Source organism: Ixodes scapularis, unplaced genomic scaffold (assembly GCF_016920785.2).
Source record: "Ixodes scapularis isolate PalLabHiFi unplaced genomic scaffold, ASM1692078v2 PGA_scaffold7__128_contigs__length_106722199, whole genome shotgun sequence".
Taxonomy (NCBI): domain Eukaryota; kingdom Metazoa; phylum Arthropoda; class Arachnida; order Ixodida; family Ixodidae; genus Ixodes; species Ixodes scapularis.
In genome coordinates, this window is record NW_024609882.1 from 74462580 (window position 1) to 74483938 (window position 21359).

General features: G+C 46.0%; 1 protein-coding gene across 1 annotated transcript in view; it reads right to left on the reverse strand.

Moving 5' to 3' along the window:
- Positions 1-20988, reverse strand: part of LOC120842842 — a 52048-nt gene extending 31060 nt beyond the window's left edge. Inside the window, exons 1-2 of the mRNA XM_040214028.1 lie at positions 20937-20988; positions 11071-11159 (exon numbers count right to left, since the gene is read on the reverse strand). Coding sequence (XP_040069962.1) covers positions 11071-11159; positions 20937-20988 — 141 coding nt within the window. The remainder of the gene's footprint in view (positions 1-11070; positions 11160-20936) is intronic.
- Between the last annotated feature and the right edge of the window lie 371 nt (positions 20989-21359).

Sequence of the window (21359 nt, forward strand, 5' to 3'; positions counted from 1 at the left end):
AGTAGGAGATAATTGCGTGCTATAAACCGGGCTGCTTTATTTTGTAGTGACTCCAGGCTGTTAATTTAGTGAGCTTGGTGTGAATTCCATATCACTGAGGTGTATTCCAGTTTGCTGCTTACAAGGGATGTATATGCCATAAGTTTTGTATTAGTGTCAGCTACAAATAAGTGCCTTCTCAAGAAACTAAATATTTTAGAAGCATCCTATAAAGTTATTTCAATGTGAAGGTTCCACGACAGGCTAGGTGTTAAATGAATTCCTCGATATTTATATGATAATACCCTTTCAATATCTCTATTGTTAATTTTATAAGTATGTTCGGTTATTTTATTTTTTTTGCAGTGAAAATCATGCATCTAGTTTTCTTTATGTTAATCTGTATTTGCCAATGAGACCACCACCTTGAAATTTTCTCGAGGTCAGCTTGACGTAAAGCACTGTCAGAGGGAGAGGTTATGGTCCGATAAATGACGCAGTCGTCTGCGAAGAGCCGAATGGTAGAAGTAATGTTGGTATCAATGTCGTTAATATAAAGGAGAAAGAGTAAAGGCCCGAGGACGGAGCCCTGGGGAAGACCGGATTTAACGGTGTTCCCCAGGGCTCTGTGATATCCTTTGACGGCTGACTGCACTATGCTTGTCCGGAAGGTTTAACGTCGCCTGTAGCGTAGTCGAACTCTATGGCGTTCATGAAGTGCCCCTGTTTAGCCTCTACCTCATCACTGGTGCCCCTTAACGCTGAGGCGTACGTTGAGTAGCACTCCCTACTCTCCCGTCCAAATCGGTTGCATTTCGAGCATTTTGGAGCGCTGCAGTGCTTCTGAATGGGATCAAGTTTAAAAAAAAGCAGCTCTTAGGGGCCCGTTTCCAGCCTGAGCGGCGTCGGCGTAACCGGGAGGGGGGGGGGGGGGGTCACGTGACCCCCCCCCCCCCGGGGTCACGTGACTACCCGCAGGTGACGTGACCCCCCTCAGTACCCTTCCCTACTCCTCCTCAAGAGCTGCGCTCCGATTCGGCGTTACAGGGATTGTAAACGGCTTTCATTTTTTACAATGAAGACAGAGTACGCTTCTTCCTGGCACAAGCAGTATCGACTACACGCCGTACGCAATGAGCATATGGGGGAGGTTTGAGAGGCTTACAGTGTTGTGTAGCGTCAGGCAAACATTCCTGATTAGAGGCTGCATACTTTTCATGCCCTGTATTCTCTACCTTTTTCTCATGATCGACCGCACCTTGCTATACGGTTCGAAGGCCTCTGCGATACGCCGGTTCTCCAGTTACGTAGACAGCCAAACGAGCCTCACATTGACATCCTTCGGGTTAGGATCGATCAGAAGGCATTTTCTTGACCTGTCCGGCCGCCTTCAACTTTTCCGTGGCTGCCATGCTTGCCAAGGACAGCATGTATACCTAAATCATATGATTCGACCCAATGAGACTAGGTTGTTGCTGTCTACGATGTCCTTGAGTGCGTCTCGAAACTCAACATCTCGGTATGGTCTACCCGCCACGTCGGCGTGGAGGAAAACAAAATTGATGCCCATTCTTCAATCGGGAACGTGTTTGGCAAAATACGGTACTCGTCGCTACAGCCAGTTGCAGCATTATTGATACGTCGTCTACATTAGCCGTTAACGCGCTGTTATCAGAGCGATGCATTTCCTCCCACTCTGTGCGATAGGCTGACGCGAACCCTCTCACAAGGTTGGCGTAAGTTGAAGTGCTATTTGGCGGAAAAGAACTGCAGGCATCCGCTCTACGTCTGGCAGATAGCAACTTGAGAGTCTGTTAGGTGTTTCAACAGGAAACGTTCTTGGGTAAGGTGTTTGGAATTTTGTGAAACCATTATAAAATCGTGACTTGAAGGCCCGACACTGATTAGTTGACCCGTGGGAGGGGAGTGAGGTGCTCGTCGCTTATTTGTTGACGGGGAGGTCAAGTGACCAGAAAGAGAGGCGAGGAGAGGGACAACTGGGTAAAAGCTTGAAAAGGTGCGTGCTCTGATGGAGAGGAGCTTGAGATAATGGAAGGGTCCGAAAGATCGCCTGGTTGATCAGCTCAATTAGCTGCAGTACCGCTTCATTTGAATATATACTATCAAGGGTGTACATGGTACGGGTTAAACTATCTAATGAGAAACTACTTAAACGTAGGCGTCTGGCGTCTGGAAACTTAGAGTATCGGGAAGCATTTGTGAAGCTAGAACATTTCACGTATGCAAGCCTATTGCATAGCTACAGCGACGATAAGGACTGTCAGAGTGTTAATACAAGTGTAGACTATACTATATCTTGAGTGACAACAGGGATACACATCTTGTTGCATTAAGCTCATTTTAGAGACATCGCCGCCGACACAGTAGACTCTATAGTTTAACACATGTGCAGCGATGACGAAGACCACACCTATCTGGTTAGATCAATTTACTCTCAGCACAGTGAGGCAAGTAAACCTTGGCCTAAGGATCAACGTGATAGCGCTTGGATTGAATCTGAAGTAAACGCCATACGCCACCTCAGCCAATCATCTGCTCGAAGGCACATACAGGGCACAAGGGGTGTTTAGTATTTTTTATACACGAGAATAAAAAAAAGTAGCTACGATTTTGGAAGAAGTCTGGAGATTGCGTGGCGCGTCTACAGATTACTCATGCACAGTTGCGTCTCACTGCAAGTCTAAATCTACAAGATAGAAAATGCGAGGAAATTTCTTTTGTGAATCATCTAAGGAAATGCTTGATTTATAGCAATGCTCAGTAATAACATGTCCCACATAAAAAATAGCAAAAATATCAACGATCGCATGACCGTGGTTTATGAGTAGTCTGTTCCGTCATTCTACGGAGAAAAATTTGAGAAAAATAATTTTTGCTAGGCTTGCGAGAGCGCGCACCACTGACGCACCGGTTTCTGGGCCGGCGCGCACGCAGGCTCCATTGAAGTGGGAACGGGGCGCTTTCCCGAAGTTCTGGGGAGACACAAAGGACCCTTATTGTTCACAATAGTCTCTGCTGCTCTAAACTGACACTCGGACGGCGTTTTTTTAAAATAATTTATTTATTTTCAAATACGTGCCAGTCAACTTTCCGATGGGGGTGGGCGCGTCCTGGTCCGGATGGTGACGACCGATGACGGTGCTCGCCCGATGACAGCCCCCCGGGAAGTTGATAATAAAAATAATACTAAAAGTTGTTCGATCCCGCTGAACACATTGCGACGTTGGTTGACTTTACGGTGGCCAGTGTGGCCACGTTTATTATGAAACAAAACAACTCAACAGTGAGTTAAAAATCCCAAAATTAAACCCCGTACTTTTGTTCCCAGTCTCCCAAAATCGAATCGAAGCCAATCCTCAGAATCCCTCTCGGGGATCCTTTTGTAGCCTCGTAGGGGCCTCCTTTCCCCTCAGGGTCCAACCAATCCCTTCAAATTTCACCACTCCCACGTGGTACACTCTTCTCCAATGGTCGACAAGCTGTCAGCCTAGCACTTCCAACGGCCAAATCCAAATTCTTTCTAGAATCAACTCCTGCATTTTAAGCAGACGGGCTGGCGCCAACAGCTAAATTATTACCTCGGGTAAAAAGCAACAATTTGATACTAAGCGGCAAAACCCTCTATGTACAGGCACATTCGGCTAAAAGCTACACGCTTCTCCAGGCGCGGGCTGTCCCGCTCCCGGTCCGAGCAGGCTTCCGAAACCCGAGACGCTTCTTAACGACCGCGGGGAGAACCGCTCCCGCGACGCGGCCGCTCTGGCCCCGCCGACACAAACATAGAAAGCTAAAGAAAAGAATGCCGACGCAACTCTGGAAAGATAAACTTTCCTAACAAAAATCACCTTAACTAATAAGCAGGATTTTTACAAACTTAACACCTCCCCACCAAGAATGTTGCAAGTACACTTGTTGTTCGCGCAACATCAGTCCCACTGTTCGTAACTTCGGAGACACACAGCACAGAGCAAGACCCAGAGTCGTACATTCCAGATTCCACAATGTCCATATAGGTATATTTAAACCCGCAAATCTTAAAGCTCTACAGTAGGGGTGCAGACATCACTAGGCACTCTATTCCTGACAAAGTTCGCACTAGTCAAAATAAACATTCAAAATAAAACAAAAACTATACGACTAAAAAAAATGCAAAGTGCTCCAGGAAAGCAATCCACAGATAACTCTCAGCGTCTCCGCCAGCACTTTCTTTGTGCTCTTTCGAGCCTCGACCTGCACGTCTCAAGATATACGTGAGGACCGACAAACTTCTCCCGCGGAGAATAAAGACTATGCAACAAAAATATTACGTAGAATATAAAATACTGAAGGTCCGACCGAAAAGCAAACGGAAAGTTAATCGGGAGGGCAGTGAAATAAACGTAGCCTAAAGGCGAAACAAAACTACAGTAGCCTTGCTAGCTACCCTCCTAATCTTGGCCGTCTTGTCGTCCAGCTCGTTGCCATCGGAGACGTTCTGAGAACTGCCTGAGGCGGCGCGCAGTAGGTCACTTCCACGACACCCGTTGAACCCGAGCTCAAACTGAACGTCTGCCGTCCTCGCGTGCGAGCTCTGGAGGAGGCTATGGCTCTGGCCACTGGCCGGAGTGGCTTCCCCTTCTTTTCGGTGCCCATTTGGCGCTTGCCACCCCCGCAGCTCCTTGCGTCCGGACTCCTCCTTCCGGAGTCGCTCGACGCAGCCTTCTTCCTAATCGTCACCCTACGATGTACCGCCGGCCTGACCTTCGGTGATTACACGGCGCCGGTAGCGGAATCGGTGCCATCACCATCGCTCCCGCTCTCGCCTCCCTTCGCCACCGGATCGCTGGCGAGTGCCTCTGCCTCGTCGGCGCTCGACGCAGCCTTCTTCCTGATCGTCACCCTACGATGTACCGCCGGCCTGACCTTCGGTGACGATAGGGTGCCGGTAGCGGAGTCGGTGCCATCACCATCGCTCCCGCCCTCGCCTCCCTTCGCCACCAGATCACCGGCGAGTGCCTCTGCCTCGTCGGCGCCAGCTCTCCTCTCAATTTTCACTCCGCGAGCGCCGCAGTCATCGCCGTATGCATTCTCCTCGCGGTCTTCCTCCGGACTCATTTCAGTCTCAGCGCTCTTAAAGCATGCCGGCGCGAGGGCTGCAAACTCCGGCATCGGCGCGAGGACGGCGCGGGGTTCTTTCGCGAGCTCTCTCAATTTTGTCGGGTCCTTCGAACTCCATTTTCTCATCGCCTGAATCTGGGCCAGCTTTACTTCCTTAATTTCGCGTTGGAGTCTAAGAATTTCAAGCGCTATAGCTGCCGACCTGCTACCTACCCCGTCCTCCGCCCCAGAAGAACCACCCTTAGCCCCTGATATTGTGCCCTTGGACATTGTGAGCCTCGGAGGAAACAACCATGGGTCTTACCTGGAAACGAAGGTCCTGCCGTGCCGTCACATTTCCCCGGGGCGTCTCTGTGGCTCCCTTGTGTTGCCGCCTTCCGCCGCTCTCGAGTCCTTCACTCCCGGAGCCTCTCACTTGGATGTCGCTCCGTCCACCGCTCACAACGCAACAGGCTCTTGCCGCCGTCTTCTCACGCAGATATTGGCGGGGCTCACCATCAGCTGACGTCGTGGCGTCCTTCTTGAGTTCCTTGACTCCCGGAGCCTCTCGCTGGGATGCCGCTCCGTCCGCCGCACACGACGCAACAGGCTATTGCTGCCGTCTTCTCACGCAGATGTTGACGGGGCTCACCATCAGCTGACGTCGTGGCGTTCCTTTTGAGTCCCTTGACTCCCGGAGCCTCTCGCTGGGATGCCGCTCCGTCCGCCGCACACGACGCAACAGGCTATTGCCGCCGTCTTCTCACGCAGATATTGACGTGGCTCACCATCAGCTGACGTCGTGGCGTCCGTTCCTCTTGAGTCCCTTGACTCCCGGAGCCTCTCGCTGGGATGCCGCTCCGTCCGCCGCACACGACGCAACAGGCTATTGCCGCCGTCTTCTCACGCAGATATTGACGGGGCTCACCATCAGCTGACGTCGTGGCGTCCCTCTTGAGTCCCTTGACTCCCGGAGCCTCTCGCTGGGATGCCGCTCCGTCCGCCGCACACGACGCAACAGGCTATTGCCGCCGTCTTCTCACGCAGATATTGACGGGGCTCACCATCAGCTGACGTCGTGGCGTCCCTCTTGCAACCCGTCGCAGGAAGTCAGCGGGATCCTGTCGACTGCGCCAGTCAACGTTCCGATGGGGGTGGGCGCGTCCTGGTCCGGATGGTGACGACCGATGACGGTGCTCGCCCGATGACAGCCCCCCGGGAAGTTGATAATAAAAATAATACTAAAAGTTGTTCGATCCCGCTGAACACATTGCGACGTTGGTTGACTTTACGGGGGCCAGTGTGGCCACGTTTATTATGAAACAAAACAACTCAACAGTGAGTTAAAAATCCCAAAATTAAACCCCGTACTTTTGTTCCCAGTCTCCCAAAATCGAATCGAAGCCAATCCTCAGAATCCCTCTCGGGGATCCTTTTGTAGCCTCGTAGGGGCCTCCTTTCCCCTCAGGGTCCAACCAATCCCTTCAAATTTCACCACTCCCACGTGGTACACTGTTCTCCAATGGTCGACAAGCTGTCAGCCTAGCACTTCCAACGGCCAAATCCAAATTCTTTCTAGAATCAACTCCTGCATTTTAAGCTGACGGGCTGGCGCCAACAGCTAAATTATTACCTCGGGTAAAAAGCGACAATTTGATACTAAGCGGCAAAACTCTCTATGTACAGGCACATTCGGCTAAAAGCTACACGCTTCTCCAGGCGCGGGCTGTCCCGCTCCCGGTCCGAGCAGGCTTCCGAAACCCGAGACGCTTCTTAACGACCGCGGGGGGAACCGCTCCCGCGACGCGGCCGCTCTGGCCCCGCCGACACAAACATAGAAAGCTAAAGAAAAGAATGCCGACGCAACTCTGGAAAGATTAACTTTCCTAACAAAAATCACCTTAACTAATAAGCAGGATTTTTACAAACTTAACAGTGCCTTTCGCGCTTAGCCAGGGGGAGAAGAAAAAAACTACCGAACTGTGGTGCTGTAAAAGGTATTGAGGGAAAGGAAACAAAACAATGACGTCAATGAAAACATAGTTCAATAATCGCCAACGTTCAATGAAATAAATATTCAATTAATCGGTTACGTTCATTTCCACGCCTAATATTAAAAAAAATACGAATTTAATTATTGTTTTGCCGTGTATAAATATGTACAAAAATGCGAAATGCATGCACAGTTCCAATCATAAATCAACTTCGATGTGGAGCTGAGAAGAGTCCAAAGATACTCGCATTTAGATAATATTACTTCAGCTGCAGAGGCAAAGGTTTCTTTTATATATATATATTTTCTGGCCAGAGCGAGCTTTTTTGATTGCTCACAATCGTCAGTGCTGCTGTAAACGACAACTTGAATGACGTTGAAGTTAGCGAGACGTAACCATCCACACTTGATTGAATTTAGATTTATCACCCCTAGTTTACTATAGACCGAATTTTCATATAATATTTGCTCTTTACACACCTTCAATTGTCCAGGACCTCATAGTGTAAGTGTTGAATTTTGAAATTTCTTTCCTTTTGCCAAAAGTTTACCGATTAACCTGGTAAAAAGAGTAATCGCGATCAAAGCATTCATTTATTAATTGATAGATTATTCGATCAACTGCTCATCCCTAAATTACAGAAGGCCATAGGGCTTCGGTACGGTCATGAAAATTGGAAGATGCTTTGTGAAAACCGCATGAATTTGTTTTTGTCACTTGGTGATTGGAGATGAAATGAACAATGAAGTGAAAGACGAACTGCAGCACAAAAGGAAAACATATCCGTTGAGATGGCTACATTCGCATACCTGTGCTCAGAAAACCTGAAACTGTTAAAGACAGTCTCTCTTTTTTAACTTCACTGCTGTGCTACAACAGCGAAATTAAATAAACATTTAGGCCCATCGGGAAGGGGGGGGGGGGGGGGTTATATTTTTGATGTGCTAAAGTACGATACCCGGCTCTAATCCTGAAACAAATATATAATTCAAAACTAATTCGCACAGCATGTCGGTATTTGAAGAGATTAATATTTACAGAAGTCTTTTTTCTTTTTTTTCCGGAAAATACGCTACTTCAAAACCAAAGTTGCAAAAATATGACGAAGGTATATTTGTATATTGTGTATTTCTGTAGAATAATGACAATTTATATCCGAAGTGATGTTTGAAGGCCAAGATAAAATCATGCAAACGATTTTAGAATTCCCGAAAGCGCTCGTAGATGGAGTTTGCCGGGATACCATTGAAGGAAATGTGAATAACACTTCTTTGAGGATGACCAGGCAAGACTAGATATTTGTAAAGATGAGATATGTTGTTTTTCATCCTCGACTGACTTCTATAAAACTTAAATAAAGTCATCGAGTCACGAATGCGTGGCTGATTGTGTATACGTTAGACAGTTACAATGAGGTCCATGTGTGAGACAGTATCGAACGCATTGTCACGGTCGATGAAACTTACGCCGGTTTGGTCGTTATCGTGAGTGTTGTAGGAAAGGTAAAAATTAAAACCGAAAATTTGTAATATATGATGAAGTTTATAAATCAAGTTTAGTTAGGACAATTTTTAGGATCGGTAGAGATGAGCTAGCGTGTGAGTATATGTGAAATGTTTCTGGATTTCAAATGGCACACTGGTGAGAAGTATTAGTTCATATCTAGGTATCTGACATTGTCCCAGTTTCAAAATAGTTTAAACTTGAGCAGGATACCTCTCGTGTTGAGAAAATTAAGAGGCGAAGCTCTGAAGGTAAGAAATAATGATAAAACACGTGATATCGTGTATCTCATATTTTTAAGAAGGCTGGATAGATTTATTCCTTCCCTTGAGAGCATCCTATCCGATGGCTTTTAATTTATTTAAAAATTCATTGAAGCTAAAAGTTTTCACGAAGGTAAGTTTAAAGTCCCGAGAGGAAAAAAAACGTTTTTTTATTACGCTGTTTCCTACACTGTTTTATACTTAGGAATGTTTTTCACTAATTGAGTGTGAGGTTATACTCTTTTCCTTCAGGCTAATGAAACACCTTATCTTTTTCGGGCCGAATCGCAAAGTGTCTCTTTGCGTCTTTTTATACTTTTTTGTCTTAGTATTTTTAACTTTATTATAGCAATTATTTGAGACAATATAGCAACTCATCCAGTGTATGAAGGTATGTACCTTCTTGACGTTCCAAAGTTAATATAGTAATAGGAGGTTATAACATCTCATAAAGTTCAGTCCTGAAAATAATCCAGTTTTCATAGAGAGAACGTGATTCATTATTATATATTTTATTTATTTACATAAATACCTGCTTCGCCGTTAGGCATTATGCAGGGGGGAACAAACGAAAAACGAATTTAAAGACATTTTCAGTAACGCAATCGACAATCATCCAGTACTACATTTATAAATTTATAATTATTATTGATTATTACTAATTATTTATCTTGGATCCTAAATGTGTCTTCAAAATTTTCACCAGAATAATCATAATTCGTTTTTTAACTTTCACGAATCTTTGCACAATATTCAATGCATAAATAAAAATAACCATGTGGTCCCCCATTTTATAAAAAAAATTTGTCGAAAACAAATATGTCATTCCCCGCAAATCACAACACGCTTTTAACATTTTCTAACTTCTACAAACGGTCTGACGAAAAACCTACTTCTTTTACTCGAAGCATAACTAACGTTCAGTAATTGGTCATATTTTGTTTTAACTCAAACATAGCGAGTTAATAATAGATATTTACATTTTTCGAATAAAATGTATTCAAAGCTAGCATACACTTGGCAGGCTATAGACTACACTTGCGCCGACGTTACTTTGTAAGGTGAATTGCACGTTGCTTAATTGTCTAAGTCAAGTGTTCCAGATGTCAAGTTGCCGCCTCTGAACTCTAGTCATGAATGACGATATAGCACAGATAGTGGAAGTGTAGGTATTTAATTATTTCTCACGTGCGTGCTTTCGTCTCCTTGTGGTCTTTGCAATTTACTTAATTTGGGAACTTCCGAAAACGTTGGATTTCCAAAAATAAACTCCAAATAGCCTTGCTAAAAAAAACTTTCCTAATGCTTTTTAGTGAGATGAATAGGCTTACATCCAATGTTTGTGCATTGTTGTCGCCAGTAATTTGGACTTTTTTTGTGTTCCGTATCTAAGAAATACACTATTTACTTTCCCCGGCCTCCAAAAGAGCTGTTTGTTAATAACAGAAGAAAGCGCCACCTGTCTAAAATCAGCGGCTAGTTTCAGAAGTATCTCTGGGGATAAAGTGCGACATTAACCACCATCATTACAAGCCGTGTTGGTCTTCCCGTGGTTGGAGGAAGTTGGGAACGAAAATAGAACAGATGGTGTGTCTTTCAGATCTGTGTAGCCGAATTGATCGAGTAATATTTGCTTTTATTTAGAGTCTGGAAATTGTTTCGTCTTCGACTTTATAATTTTTTATCTTTTTATTCTTGATATTAAGCTTTGCAACGTACGTTTTAGTAAAGGACGTACTTACTCAAACAAGATTTCTGCTGCACACCTCCGTAATTTAAGAGTGCGCAGCAATCTCTGTTTCTTAATTTATATAGCATTGCAAAAATAAAAACAGAACAGACGACCCAGATGTTCCGTGCACGAGTAAATATTTTTACTCAGAGGAAACTTCTTTAAAAAATTAAACTGTGATACAATTCCCAAGAGCAGGACTCTTATGTCGAATTGTGACCATTCTCAGGTTCACCACACAACATGTAGCATGTGACAAATGCGATCAACTTAGACTAAACTACATGTCCTACATGTCATAAACTACAAAACATGTTTAGATGCGATAAGACAGTCAGCTTGTTTCAGTGCGCGTTGTACACCAATTCAAGGATTTTTATGCAAAACGCGACTTCTAACTGAAACCTTATTTTCAAAACTTGATACTTCATTAAGAAAAAAAGTCGTCCCTTGATGTTATATTATTGCTATGCTTATAATATTTTTTATTTCTCAGACTCACCCCCTGTCCTGTAAGATTGCATGCAATCTCTCCTCCTTCTTTGATAAGTGCTATGCAGGTGTTGTCAGAATAGTTTGGCCAGTTGACCCCTGAAACAGATGTTTGGTACAGAAGTCTTAATTTCTGTTCATATACACCTAATCACTGAGTACTATGCTATAAGTAATAAGTGTGGAGGCCATGCCGGGCCAGAAGAAGGTTCATGCCAACTCTCTCGTGCCAGAACAACAAGTGACTTTTATTCCGTTGAAAATAACACACGAAGCCGTCCCCGCGGTGGCACAGGGTTGCCTGCGGCAATCACGTACGCGAGGGTTGCGCCCTCTACATCTCCCCCCTCAGAATCACACTAAAGGTCCAACTTCCTGGGACGCACCACCCGTCGGCCACACCTGGTTCTTTGTACAGGTGAGGTATCCAAGTCAGGTTCGTTGCGCCGGAGGTTGTGGCTCGTAGGCGAAGGTGGCTGCTGAGGTTGAGCCGATCCTTGAGCTGCAGGTGCCACCAACTCTTGAGGAGGAACCGGTCCTTGAGGAAGAGCCAGTCCTTGAGATGCAGGTGCAGGTGGTTGCCGAGGGGAAGCCCGTGCCTGCGCTGCAGGTGCCGCCGGTTCTTGAGAAGGAGCCAGACCTTGAGCCTCTTCTCTCGCAGTTGGGTCTTCACTGCCTGTCCTGAAAGGCACCAAGTTTCTCCGGTTGCGCTGCCAGATTGCTCCCTCATCTGTTTCCACCACGTACGACCTGGGACGTTGCGCTGGACTGAGGACAGTAGCCTTTACCCGTTCCGGACGAACCCAGACGCGGGTACCGTCTTCCAGCGGCGAGAGGCTTCTAGCCCGATGGCGGCGATCAAAGTCGGTGACTTGCCGACATTCGAGCTTCGCGGCCTTGGTGGCCACCTCCTCCTGTGGCTTGCTACTTGGTACCAACAGTCTCCCCTCCTTGGGAAGTCTGGTGCGGAGTCGGCGCCCCATCAACAATTGTGCCGGACTGAAACCTGAGGGTCCGGGGGTATCTCGGTAGTTGAGCAAAGCCAGGCACGGATCGTGCGCCTTGCGTAGCAGGTTCTTCACCGTGCGCACCATGCGCTCTGCCTCCCCATTGGACTGTGGGAAGTTGGGGCTGCTTGTCTGGTGTACGATTCCGTACGATGCCATGAACCGAGCGAACTCGTGGGACTGGAAGGGTGGTCCGTTGTCTGAACGCAGAGTGGAGGGGATGCCGTGACGAGCGAAAATGCTCTTGAGCACTTGGATGACATGCCCAGCTGTTGCAGAGTTGAGCGAGACCACTTCCGGATAACTGGAATAGTAGTCGACCACGAGGAGGTAAGTCTGTCGGTTCAGGTGAAACAAGTCAGCGCCCAGAAAGTCCCAAGGTAGACTTGGAAGCTGCGTGCTCCGAAGTGGCTCTGCTGGATTGCCTCGGTACGACGTGCACTGTTCACATTGTGCCACGAGTGCTGCTATATCAGCGTTGATACTTGGCCACCATACTGATTCCCGGGCCCGAGCCTTGCATCTGTTAATGCCTTGGTGACCTTCGTGAATCAAAGTCAGCGCTGTCGCACGTTGCACCGCTGGTACCACGATGCGAGTGCCTTTCAGGAGTAAACCATCACAAACCGAAAGTTCGTCCAACACGCTAGCATACTTCGTCAGGTGAAGCGGTAACTTTGACTTCGGAGGGAACCCGTTGTGGCACATCGACGCGAGTGCGCGACACTCCCCGTCGCTTGCTTGAGCAGTTCGAAGGTCCTCCAGCTGTAGAGATGCTGCTTCTGATGAGGTCTGAAGGACTTCCGCAGCAAACACTTCGATTGTGTCTACAGGACGAGACGAATCGGCAGGTTCCGTTGGCATACGAGACAGGGTGTCCGCTGTTGCGAGAAGCTTCCCAGGGACATACGACATTGTGAACTGGTACCGCATCACCTTCAGTCGAAGGCGCTGGATACGTGGAGGTACCACGTCCAGGTCCATCTTGCCAAACAGTGAGACCAGAGGCAGGTGATCTGTCTCTACGTCGAAGACCAACCCACGGAGGAACTCGTCGAACCGTTGAATAGCCCATACAGCTGCCAGGGCTTCCTTCTCCGTTTGGCTATAACGTAATTCAGTCGCTGTAAGGGACCTCGACGGAAAAGCAACCGGTCTTCTTTCGCCGGAAGGCTGAGTTTGTAGAAGGACTGCCCCCAAGCCAAATGAACTGGCATCCGCTGAGACGACTGTTGGGTACGCCGGATGATACTTCGCCATACAGCGGTCCGAGACGAGCATCAGCTTGAGCTTGGTGAATGCTGTTTCTTGTTCGTGGGACCAGTTCCACGCAGCATTCTTGCTGAGGAGCGCTCGGATAGGAGCTGCAACGTCCGAAACGTGCGGAAGGAAACGCCCGAGGTGGTTCACCATGCCAAGGAGGCGTCTTGCACCTGCAATGTCAGTTGGCGCACTCATCTCCTTGATCGCTTGGAGCTTGCTTGGGTCAGGACGGATGCCCCTTGCAGATACCATCACCCCCAGGAAGGAAACCTCGCTCTGGCGGAAGCAGCACTTCTTCTCGTTCAAAGTGATGCCTGCGCGGGATAGTCGCATCACGACTTGCTGCAGGCGGGAGTCGTGTTCTTCGAGAGTGCGTCCGAAGGCGAGTATGTCGTCTATCATGCACACAGTGCCTTCCAGGCCTTCCAAAACCCTGGACATCTGCTTCTGGAAAAATTCGGGCGCAGAGGTGATGCCGAAGGGTATCCGACGGAAGCAGTAGCGTCCGAAAGGTGTGATAAATGTGGTGAGTTCTTGCGATTCTTCCGCCAACTTCACCTGGTAGAAGCCTGATTTAGCGTCCAACTTGGAGAACACCGTTGCGTCTCCCAGCAGGCCCAGGACCTGGTCGACCGTGGGAAGGATGTGGCGTTCTCGCAGGACCACCCGGTTCAACTTCGTAAGGTCCACGCACAGCCTGTGGCCCCCGGTGGCTTTGGGGACGACCACCAGTCCGGCGCACCATGGTGTTGGCGTGTCAACTCGGCGAATGACGCCTTCTTGTTCCATCTTCTGCAGTTCCTTGCGGACGACTTCCCGCAACGGAATAGGGATGCGCCTTGCCACGCTAAGAGAAAATGGAACAGCGTCTGGCTGGAGGCGGATCTTGTATTCTTCAGAGAGAGATCCGAGGCCATTAAACAGCTTGTCACAAGTCTGAGAAGAGACTTTGACGGTAGGAGGGTCCTTTTCTTTCGATGAGACGCCGTCGACGAATTTGACGACTTGAAGTGCCTGAATGGCTGGAAAGCCCAAAAGAGGCACGGAGAGGGATTTTACCACGTACAGTCTTTGCTGGGTTGACTTGCCTCTCCACAGCAAAGTGGCCATGAAGGACCCAAGAACGCTGAGTGGCTGGTGCCCTGGCCCGAAGAGAGTGTCGTCCACCTTGTCGAGGGACGGCGGCAGGTTGGGGAAGGTGTTCGAGACGGCCGTAACTTCGGCGCCCGAGTCAACCTTGAACACTTCCGTGTAGTCGTTGACAGTTACTTCCACGAACTTGCCTTGGTCGGAGTTGCGAACGGCGTACAAACCCAGCTCTGCCACCTGGGTCGACCGTTTCTTCCGGGAACGGCAGACGTCCGCGAAATGGCCTTTTTTCTTGCAGTGGTTGCACAACGAGTTGCGGGCGGGGCATTCCGAGCGAGCGTGTGAAGCACGGCCGCAGTAGCCGCACGAGCTTGAGGTGCGCTTGTCGCGTGCTGAGCTGTACTTGACGCGTCCCGCTTGTGGCTGCCGAGACTTGGCAGCGTCGAGGCTCACCGGTCGAGACTGCGTGTCGTGGCCTGCGAGCTGGTCTCTCTGCTTTTGGGCGTCTTCTGCTTGTCTCGCCTGCACCCATGCTTCTTTGAGGGTTAACTTGGGGTTGCGGCAGAGCTGGTCGGCGAGGCGAGCGTCGCGTAAGCCTACGATGAAGCGGTCGCGGACAAGGCGTTCCACGACCTCGGGTGACGGGTAGTTGCATCTCTTGCAGAGCTTGCAGAGTTCCGCATAGTAGCTGTCCACCGTTTCCCCCGGCTGCTGGACTCGCCGGTGAAACTGCGCCGACTCGTACACCTCGTTGAGGGGGTGAACGAAATGGGCCGTAAACTTCTCTACGACCACGTTGTAGTCCGTAGGAGCGTCGCCGAGGCCGAACGTCGCAAGAAGAGGACGAGCTTCCGGCCCCATGCAATAAAGAAGTGTGCGGACCTGAACTTCTCCCGACGCCTGTCGAAGACCGGAAGCGAAGGCGTAGTCCTCGAAAAGGCTTAGCCACGTCGGCCAGGAACCGGCGTTCTCGAAGTCGAAGCGGTCGGGCTGATGCAGTGAAAGACCTTGCCATGAAGGCTTGGCGCCGTTTCCTTCGTCGTCAGGCATGGCAGCGAGCAGGACGGCAGCGAGCAGGAACACGGCGGTCGAAAGCCGGGCGACGGGCGAGCGAACTACGCAGTTACGGCGAAGACGATTCATGCGGAGGTGAGGCCTACGTCGTTAGGCATAACGTTTGGCACTTCTGACACCATGTGGAGGCCATGCTGGGCCAGAAGAAGGTTCATGCCAACTCTCTCGTGCCAGAACAACAAGTGACTTTTATTCCGTTGAAAATAACACACGAAGCCGCCCCCGCGGTGGCACAGGGTTGACTGCGGCAATCACGTACGCGAGGGTTGCGCCCTCTACAATAAGAGTCACATTTGGTTGTTCTACGTGCCTAATTAACGACGGGCGTCTGGCATGCCCCAGTCAAAAACTGAGCATCAATTTCTAACGTTCGGTAATACGGCGTCTTCTCCGTAAGAAGCCCCTTTTAGCTTGAGGGAACCTGGGTCGATATTCAAACCCGCAAACCTGGAGATCCATACGCCGGCGCATTGCATTGGACCCATTGAGGCAGTACTACACTAAATAGTATGCGGTATAGACAGAAAATATTTAAATATCAGGTATATATATATATGTCCTAATATTCAGAATACAATGAGCAGTCGGTCAATTGGAATGCGAAATTACTGCCTTTGCGCACGAGAGCTGCTGTAAGTTTACCATGATTACTTTGACCCGTGACTGGAGCCGAGAAAAGAATATAGTTTTACAGCGAAAAAAAAAAAAGGAGACACAACGAGTTTCGCTGTCACCTTTTCTTCCACTGTAAAAAATATGTATCCGTCCTGCCCCAGCCTCGGGTTGAAATCATCATGGTAAGTTGCATTTAACTTTCTGATTCTCATTATACGGGAAGCTGTATTTAGCTCTATATACTGGTAATGCAGTGTGGTAGCTGATGATGAAGGTGGCTTATTGTTACCCTGCTAGGGCGTGAAAGTTATCACCCGAAATATAATGTAGTATTCTTTTCGTTTTTTGACTGATTTCTTTAGCCTATACATCATTCTTATGGCAACATGTAAGCATTCAAATAAAATATTTAAAAAACAACTTTATCAGTAATAAAATACTAAAGTATACATACTGTATCTAAACGGTCACATTAATCGGCTCAGGAATACTTATTTATTAATGCGAACACAATAACTGTCCGATGGAGCGAGACGACGTCATCAAATTTGATGCCGCGCAAAAAGACACCTAAACTCCTTTCACTAAGTGAAGCCGCGATCAAATGGATTCCAGCTTTGAATCCGTGCAAAAGTCCCAGCCAAACGGTGCCAAGTTTCCCTTCTTCCAATGGAGCGAACTGCCGAAATCTGATGAACTTCCATTGGAAACCCATTGGCTGGCGCGCGTCATAGTTTCAAGGAACGATGCTCACATTGGCCGCCGCGCGTCAGTTTCAAGGAAGGCTACTCATGGCGTTGTGGGCCCCGTGCCGTCTCCGCGCCGGTAAAACGAAGCGTCGCAACCCCGTGGCGCTACGGGCCCCGCACCGGCAAAACGGACACGGTGACGCGTCCTCGGCGGCTTCTGCTCGTCTCGTCACTGACGAACATGGCGCCGTCTCAAGCATCCACACATCGTCGGCGCCCGCCACCTCGGCGGTGACACAACCTGCCCGTAAACGCAAGTACAATGGAACAAACTAAGTTAGCGGAACAACGACATGCATGCTTTCGCATTCACTACTCATAAAAAGTGTTTTGGTGTATGTACCTCGAGCCTTTTATGTTGAAAATATGAATATTTGTTTGAAGTAATTTGAATTGAAATTTGTCACTTTCGGAACAGCCGCAAGGAACAGAGGCTATGTCATAAGTGCCTGAAAAAGGTATCTGTCCCCCTTGAAGTTTGTGCATACCGTGCACAACAATCAAGCGAAACTATTCAGATCTACTATACAAATAATGTTTCAAATGAAACAAAACAAAGATCCCATTTAGTATTTATACAGATCCTAAATAAAAAAGTTGTTAAAGAGAGCAATCAAATTTAGATTAGTTAAGGTGGCTACAAGTACATGGCACTGCCCATCCGAACTGCCTTTAGATATTTAAAAAAATTAAAACAATATGTGTTTGAATCTACAGTTTTCTATAAAATATAGTATTTGAGTCGCTTGGTAGTGTTTATTTTTGCTTCCCATATTATGTGAGAATTAGAGAAAGTCGTCACAAAGAATGCTTAAATATGTATGTATGCACTACATCACATGAGTTTATATCAAAGAGCTTCTCTTTGTGAATGAGTTGTATTAGATTGAAATCATAAATCTTCTTAGCTTTGAGTATTTCATGTTTTGCGAAAGGTCGTTCTGTGGGCAGATTCTGTATATTTCCTAAACAATTTTCTGATAACCGCAACTTTTTTTTTAATGTGATACCATTGTAAGTTGTAAGCTTATTGGTACCCCATTCTAAAATACAGTAGCAAAACATTCAATAAAGTATATATATGGGCGGTTTCATTTCGATTCAGGCAACGAGTGGCAGTCGTATTTTTTTATTTTGCTTAATTTTTTTTATATTTCGTGGTGCACGTTTCACGAATAACAATCCTTTTTATTTTAATGTCCTGACATGTTTAGTTTCTGAGAAAAAAAAAATCTCAAAGAAGCCGGAAAGAACGACGAGGTTTTGACGATTGTCGTGTGTGGCGTTTTGGAATTACTCTCGATCTCAAAGTATTCGAAAGAGAGCGTTATATTTTTGTAGTGTGATATATACGCAAGTAGGTAAGACGACATTAAAACTACTATTTATTATTCGTTGATCCAATCTTTGTAAAAGTTCCCAAACATGCCTCCCCGAACAACTGTGACCTATATTGCGAACTTTTTGTTGAGTCGACTATGTTTACTATCGCATTTAAAATAATACCACCTGTAGATTTACCATAGATTTACCTTTTTGAAAACCACATTGAAATTTATTTGAAACATGATACCTTAAGGAACACTTTCGGAATCTGTTCTTAGGAACTCTCTTGAAACTATTAAGGAAATAACGGGCAAAGTCAAAATAGGTCAATCGAGTTTGTATATATGCCTTATCTTCTTTGAATACGGGTGAAACTCTAGCAATTTTAATCATAAGCGATATTCACCGTTTCAAAAGTACAAATAATGATATGAGCTAAACTGCTACTGATACCTTGAGACACATATTTAATAAAGAATTGTTCTAAGCCGTCTACACAGCTGCCTAGTTCATTTTTATCCCCCTTATAAGTGCGTCCATTGATTGAGGAGAAGATGACGTTCACATTATCTAGTTTCCTAAGTAATATATGGTACTTTAAGGTAGGGTCATGGTTTATTTTGAGTTACTAAGGGTACCCCAAATCCTACGAAACATTCGTTTATTGCATTACAAAGTTCAGAACAACTCTCATAAACGTCCACGTCATGTGTTTCCTGGAAATGAATAAGCTTCTTTGTTAGTGTGTTAACGGCATCCAATAAATTTTTGGGGTCGTGCTAAATACAACAAAACAGGCGTCGATGATAGACACATTTGAAGTTTGTTATATTTCTTTTTGAGGGGGGGGGGGGCAGAAGTTAGTTTATTTGGATATTTTAATGCTGCAAGAAAATCTGGATCCCTAGACTTGAAGGAATTACGGCGCATTTTTAACTTTGTTTTATTTAATTCGTGTTTTAAGTCAGCGCTTATCCTGGTTTTTTGCAGTTTTTTTGTTTACTTAGTAGCTCGCGTGAAATTTGTGTGGTAACTTTCTTGATTTTTTCTTTTAGAAAGTGGCGTACGCAAAATTAAGATTGTTATCTTAATATTCGTTGCTAGAGTCTATTTTAACAATGAAGATGCGAAAAGTTGTCCACGATGCCTTGTATATTTTATTGGCAAGTGGTCACTGAGGTCGTTTGCGGAAAGGCCAAAGGAGATCTTATTAAATTTTATATTAGACATACAATCATTAAAACCGGCCGCAAGTTTGCGCAGTCAATATGCTGGTCAGTGTCACCGTATTCAAACAACCCCGAGTGGTCAAGACACTTGTTTTAGTTTTATAGAGAAATTTAAACTTCCAAGTAGATTCAAGTTTACATCGCTCATAATAAAAAGAGTTTGGCAGTGGAAGAAAAAATTCAGGATTGTCTTCAAGAAAATAGAAGGAAAAACGGCTTTGTTTCCAGCAGGAAAACTGCATATTACACTTACGACGTTTCTAGCATGAAAAACAAGGCATTCCAAATGAGTAGTAATTATAGAAAGCTAATCCAGTGCATGCCGTGAAATTATTGTCAATAAACAAATGGGGACACCACCTCCTTTTTTTTCTCCTAGATTCGCAGAACTAAAACCAGTAAAAAAAGGGGGTTCAACGTCTGTGGGAAACCATATCTGCGTAGAAAGCAGGACGTCGAAATTAAGTAACAATGACTCCAGATACAAGTTAAGATGATCTAGATTATTGCTCATGCTTTTTGTTTTAAATCAAATAAAAATTAAACCATATTCAGGAATATAAAATGTTTGTTTTATTAATAACTAGGTATAGCCATTACAATCAATCGAAAACGTAGCAGTCGTGAAGTACACGCAAGTCTATCGATGGTGAATTTTCTCTGTCAAAGTGAATTATGCGATTATTTTTTCAATATCGCTTTGGCCTGCATTTTTGAAGTTTACGAATGTATCATCTTTTTGTGTAAACACCTTTCCTCCAGCTGCCGAGACAGCTCTCCAGCGAGTTTTTCGCTTCCGGGATATCGCAGTACCAAGAACTGCTTGTTCTGCCTCGTCTAATGTTCGTTAACCTGCATGGGAGTGGTGAATCCGACTGCATAAACATCCGTTGTCGTCAGCAGTATTTGTTTTTACACCTTGCACGTAACGCGTTTATTTTGATTGCTGAACAAAATGTACGATGATTCTCTTTTGTTGCTTTTTAAGTGGGAACCCATAAGGAGATATTTATACCAGCGCTCTCAAACGTTCACCCACAAGGGCACCAATTTTTTTTTTGTCATTTGGTTTGCCCCGTTATTGGGGCTGCGTTGATCTCCAGGCTGTTTACTCGTTACTGTCGTTATAAATAATCCTGATTTTTATTTAGGTGCTGATTTGCTCTTTTCAGCATCTGATTTTCTTGCGTAAGGTTTAGTATCTTCTATCGTATTTCTTTGGTCACGTCCTGTCTAGAAGTCGTCAAAAGAGCTGCTATAATAAGTTACACTATCCTTCAGTCCTCTCTGTCTAGACAAAATTTGTCTGCAAAAGTCATCGTCTACTATAGTAAACTTTTTCGCGTCTTTATTCATATTATATTTCGGAAGGGAGAAAACAAAATTTGCAGAACCATGCACACAAACGAATGTTTCTGGCAACAGTACACTCAGAAACCTTCAGTGGAAAAAAAAACAAAACGTAAATTATAGAGCACTCAGCTCTGTTAGAAACAAATAGCTTTTTTTTTTGGTCGTTCTTACCATTGATTGTTTCAGTTACGATAAGCACCGTGGCAAAAAGTGTGACAAGCATTTTGGTTTATTTTACGAACAGTAAAACCCAACCGGTGGATTCTGAAATAAAGAAAAAGCCCATGCTTAGCAAATACTGAGCACTCAGAGCGAGATGGCTAAGCGGATTCCTGTTCCCTTGTAATTTGCTAGCCATATATCTGTGTGCCACTTGCAGGCCAGAATTACGCTTCACATTGGGTTTGGTCTTTACCTGCCAACTTTGGTCCTAAAATTTCAACAAATGTCAAAAGTAGGCTTCAGTGCTCGCTGTTTTGTTGATACGTGTCATGTGGCACATTAGAAATTGAAAAAAAAATCGGAACAAAGAAAAACTATAGTACTTCGGAGCTAACTAATCCTCTCAGGTCACTAATGGTGAATTCCGCTCGC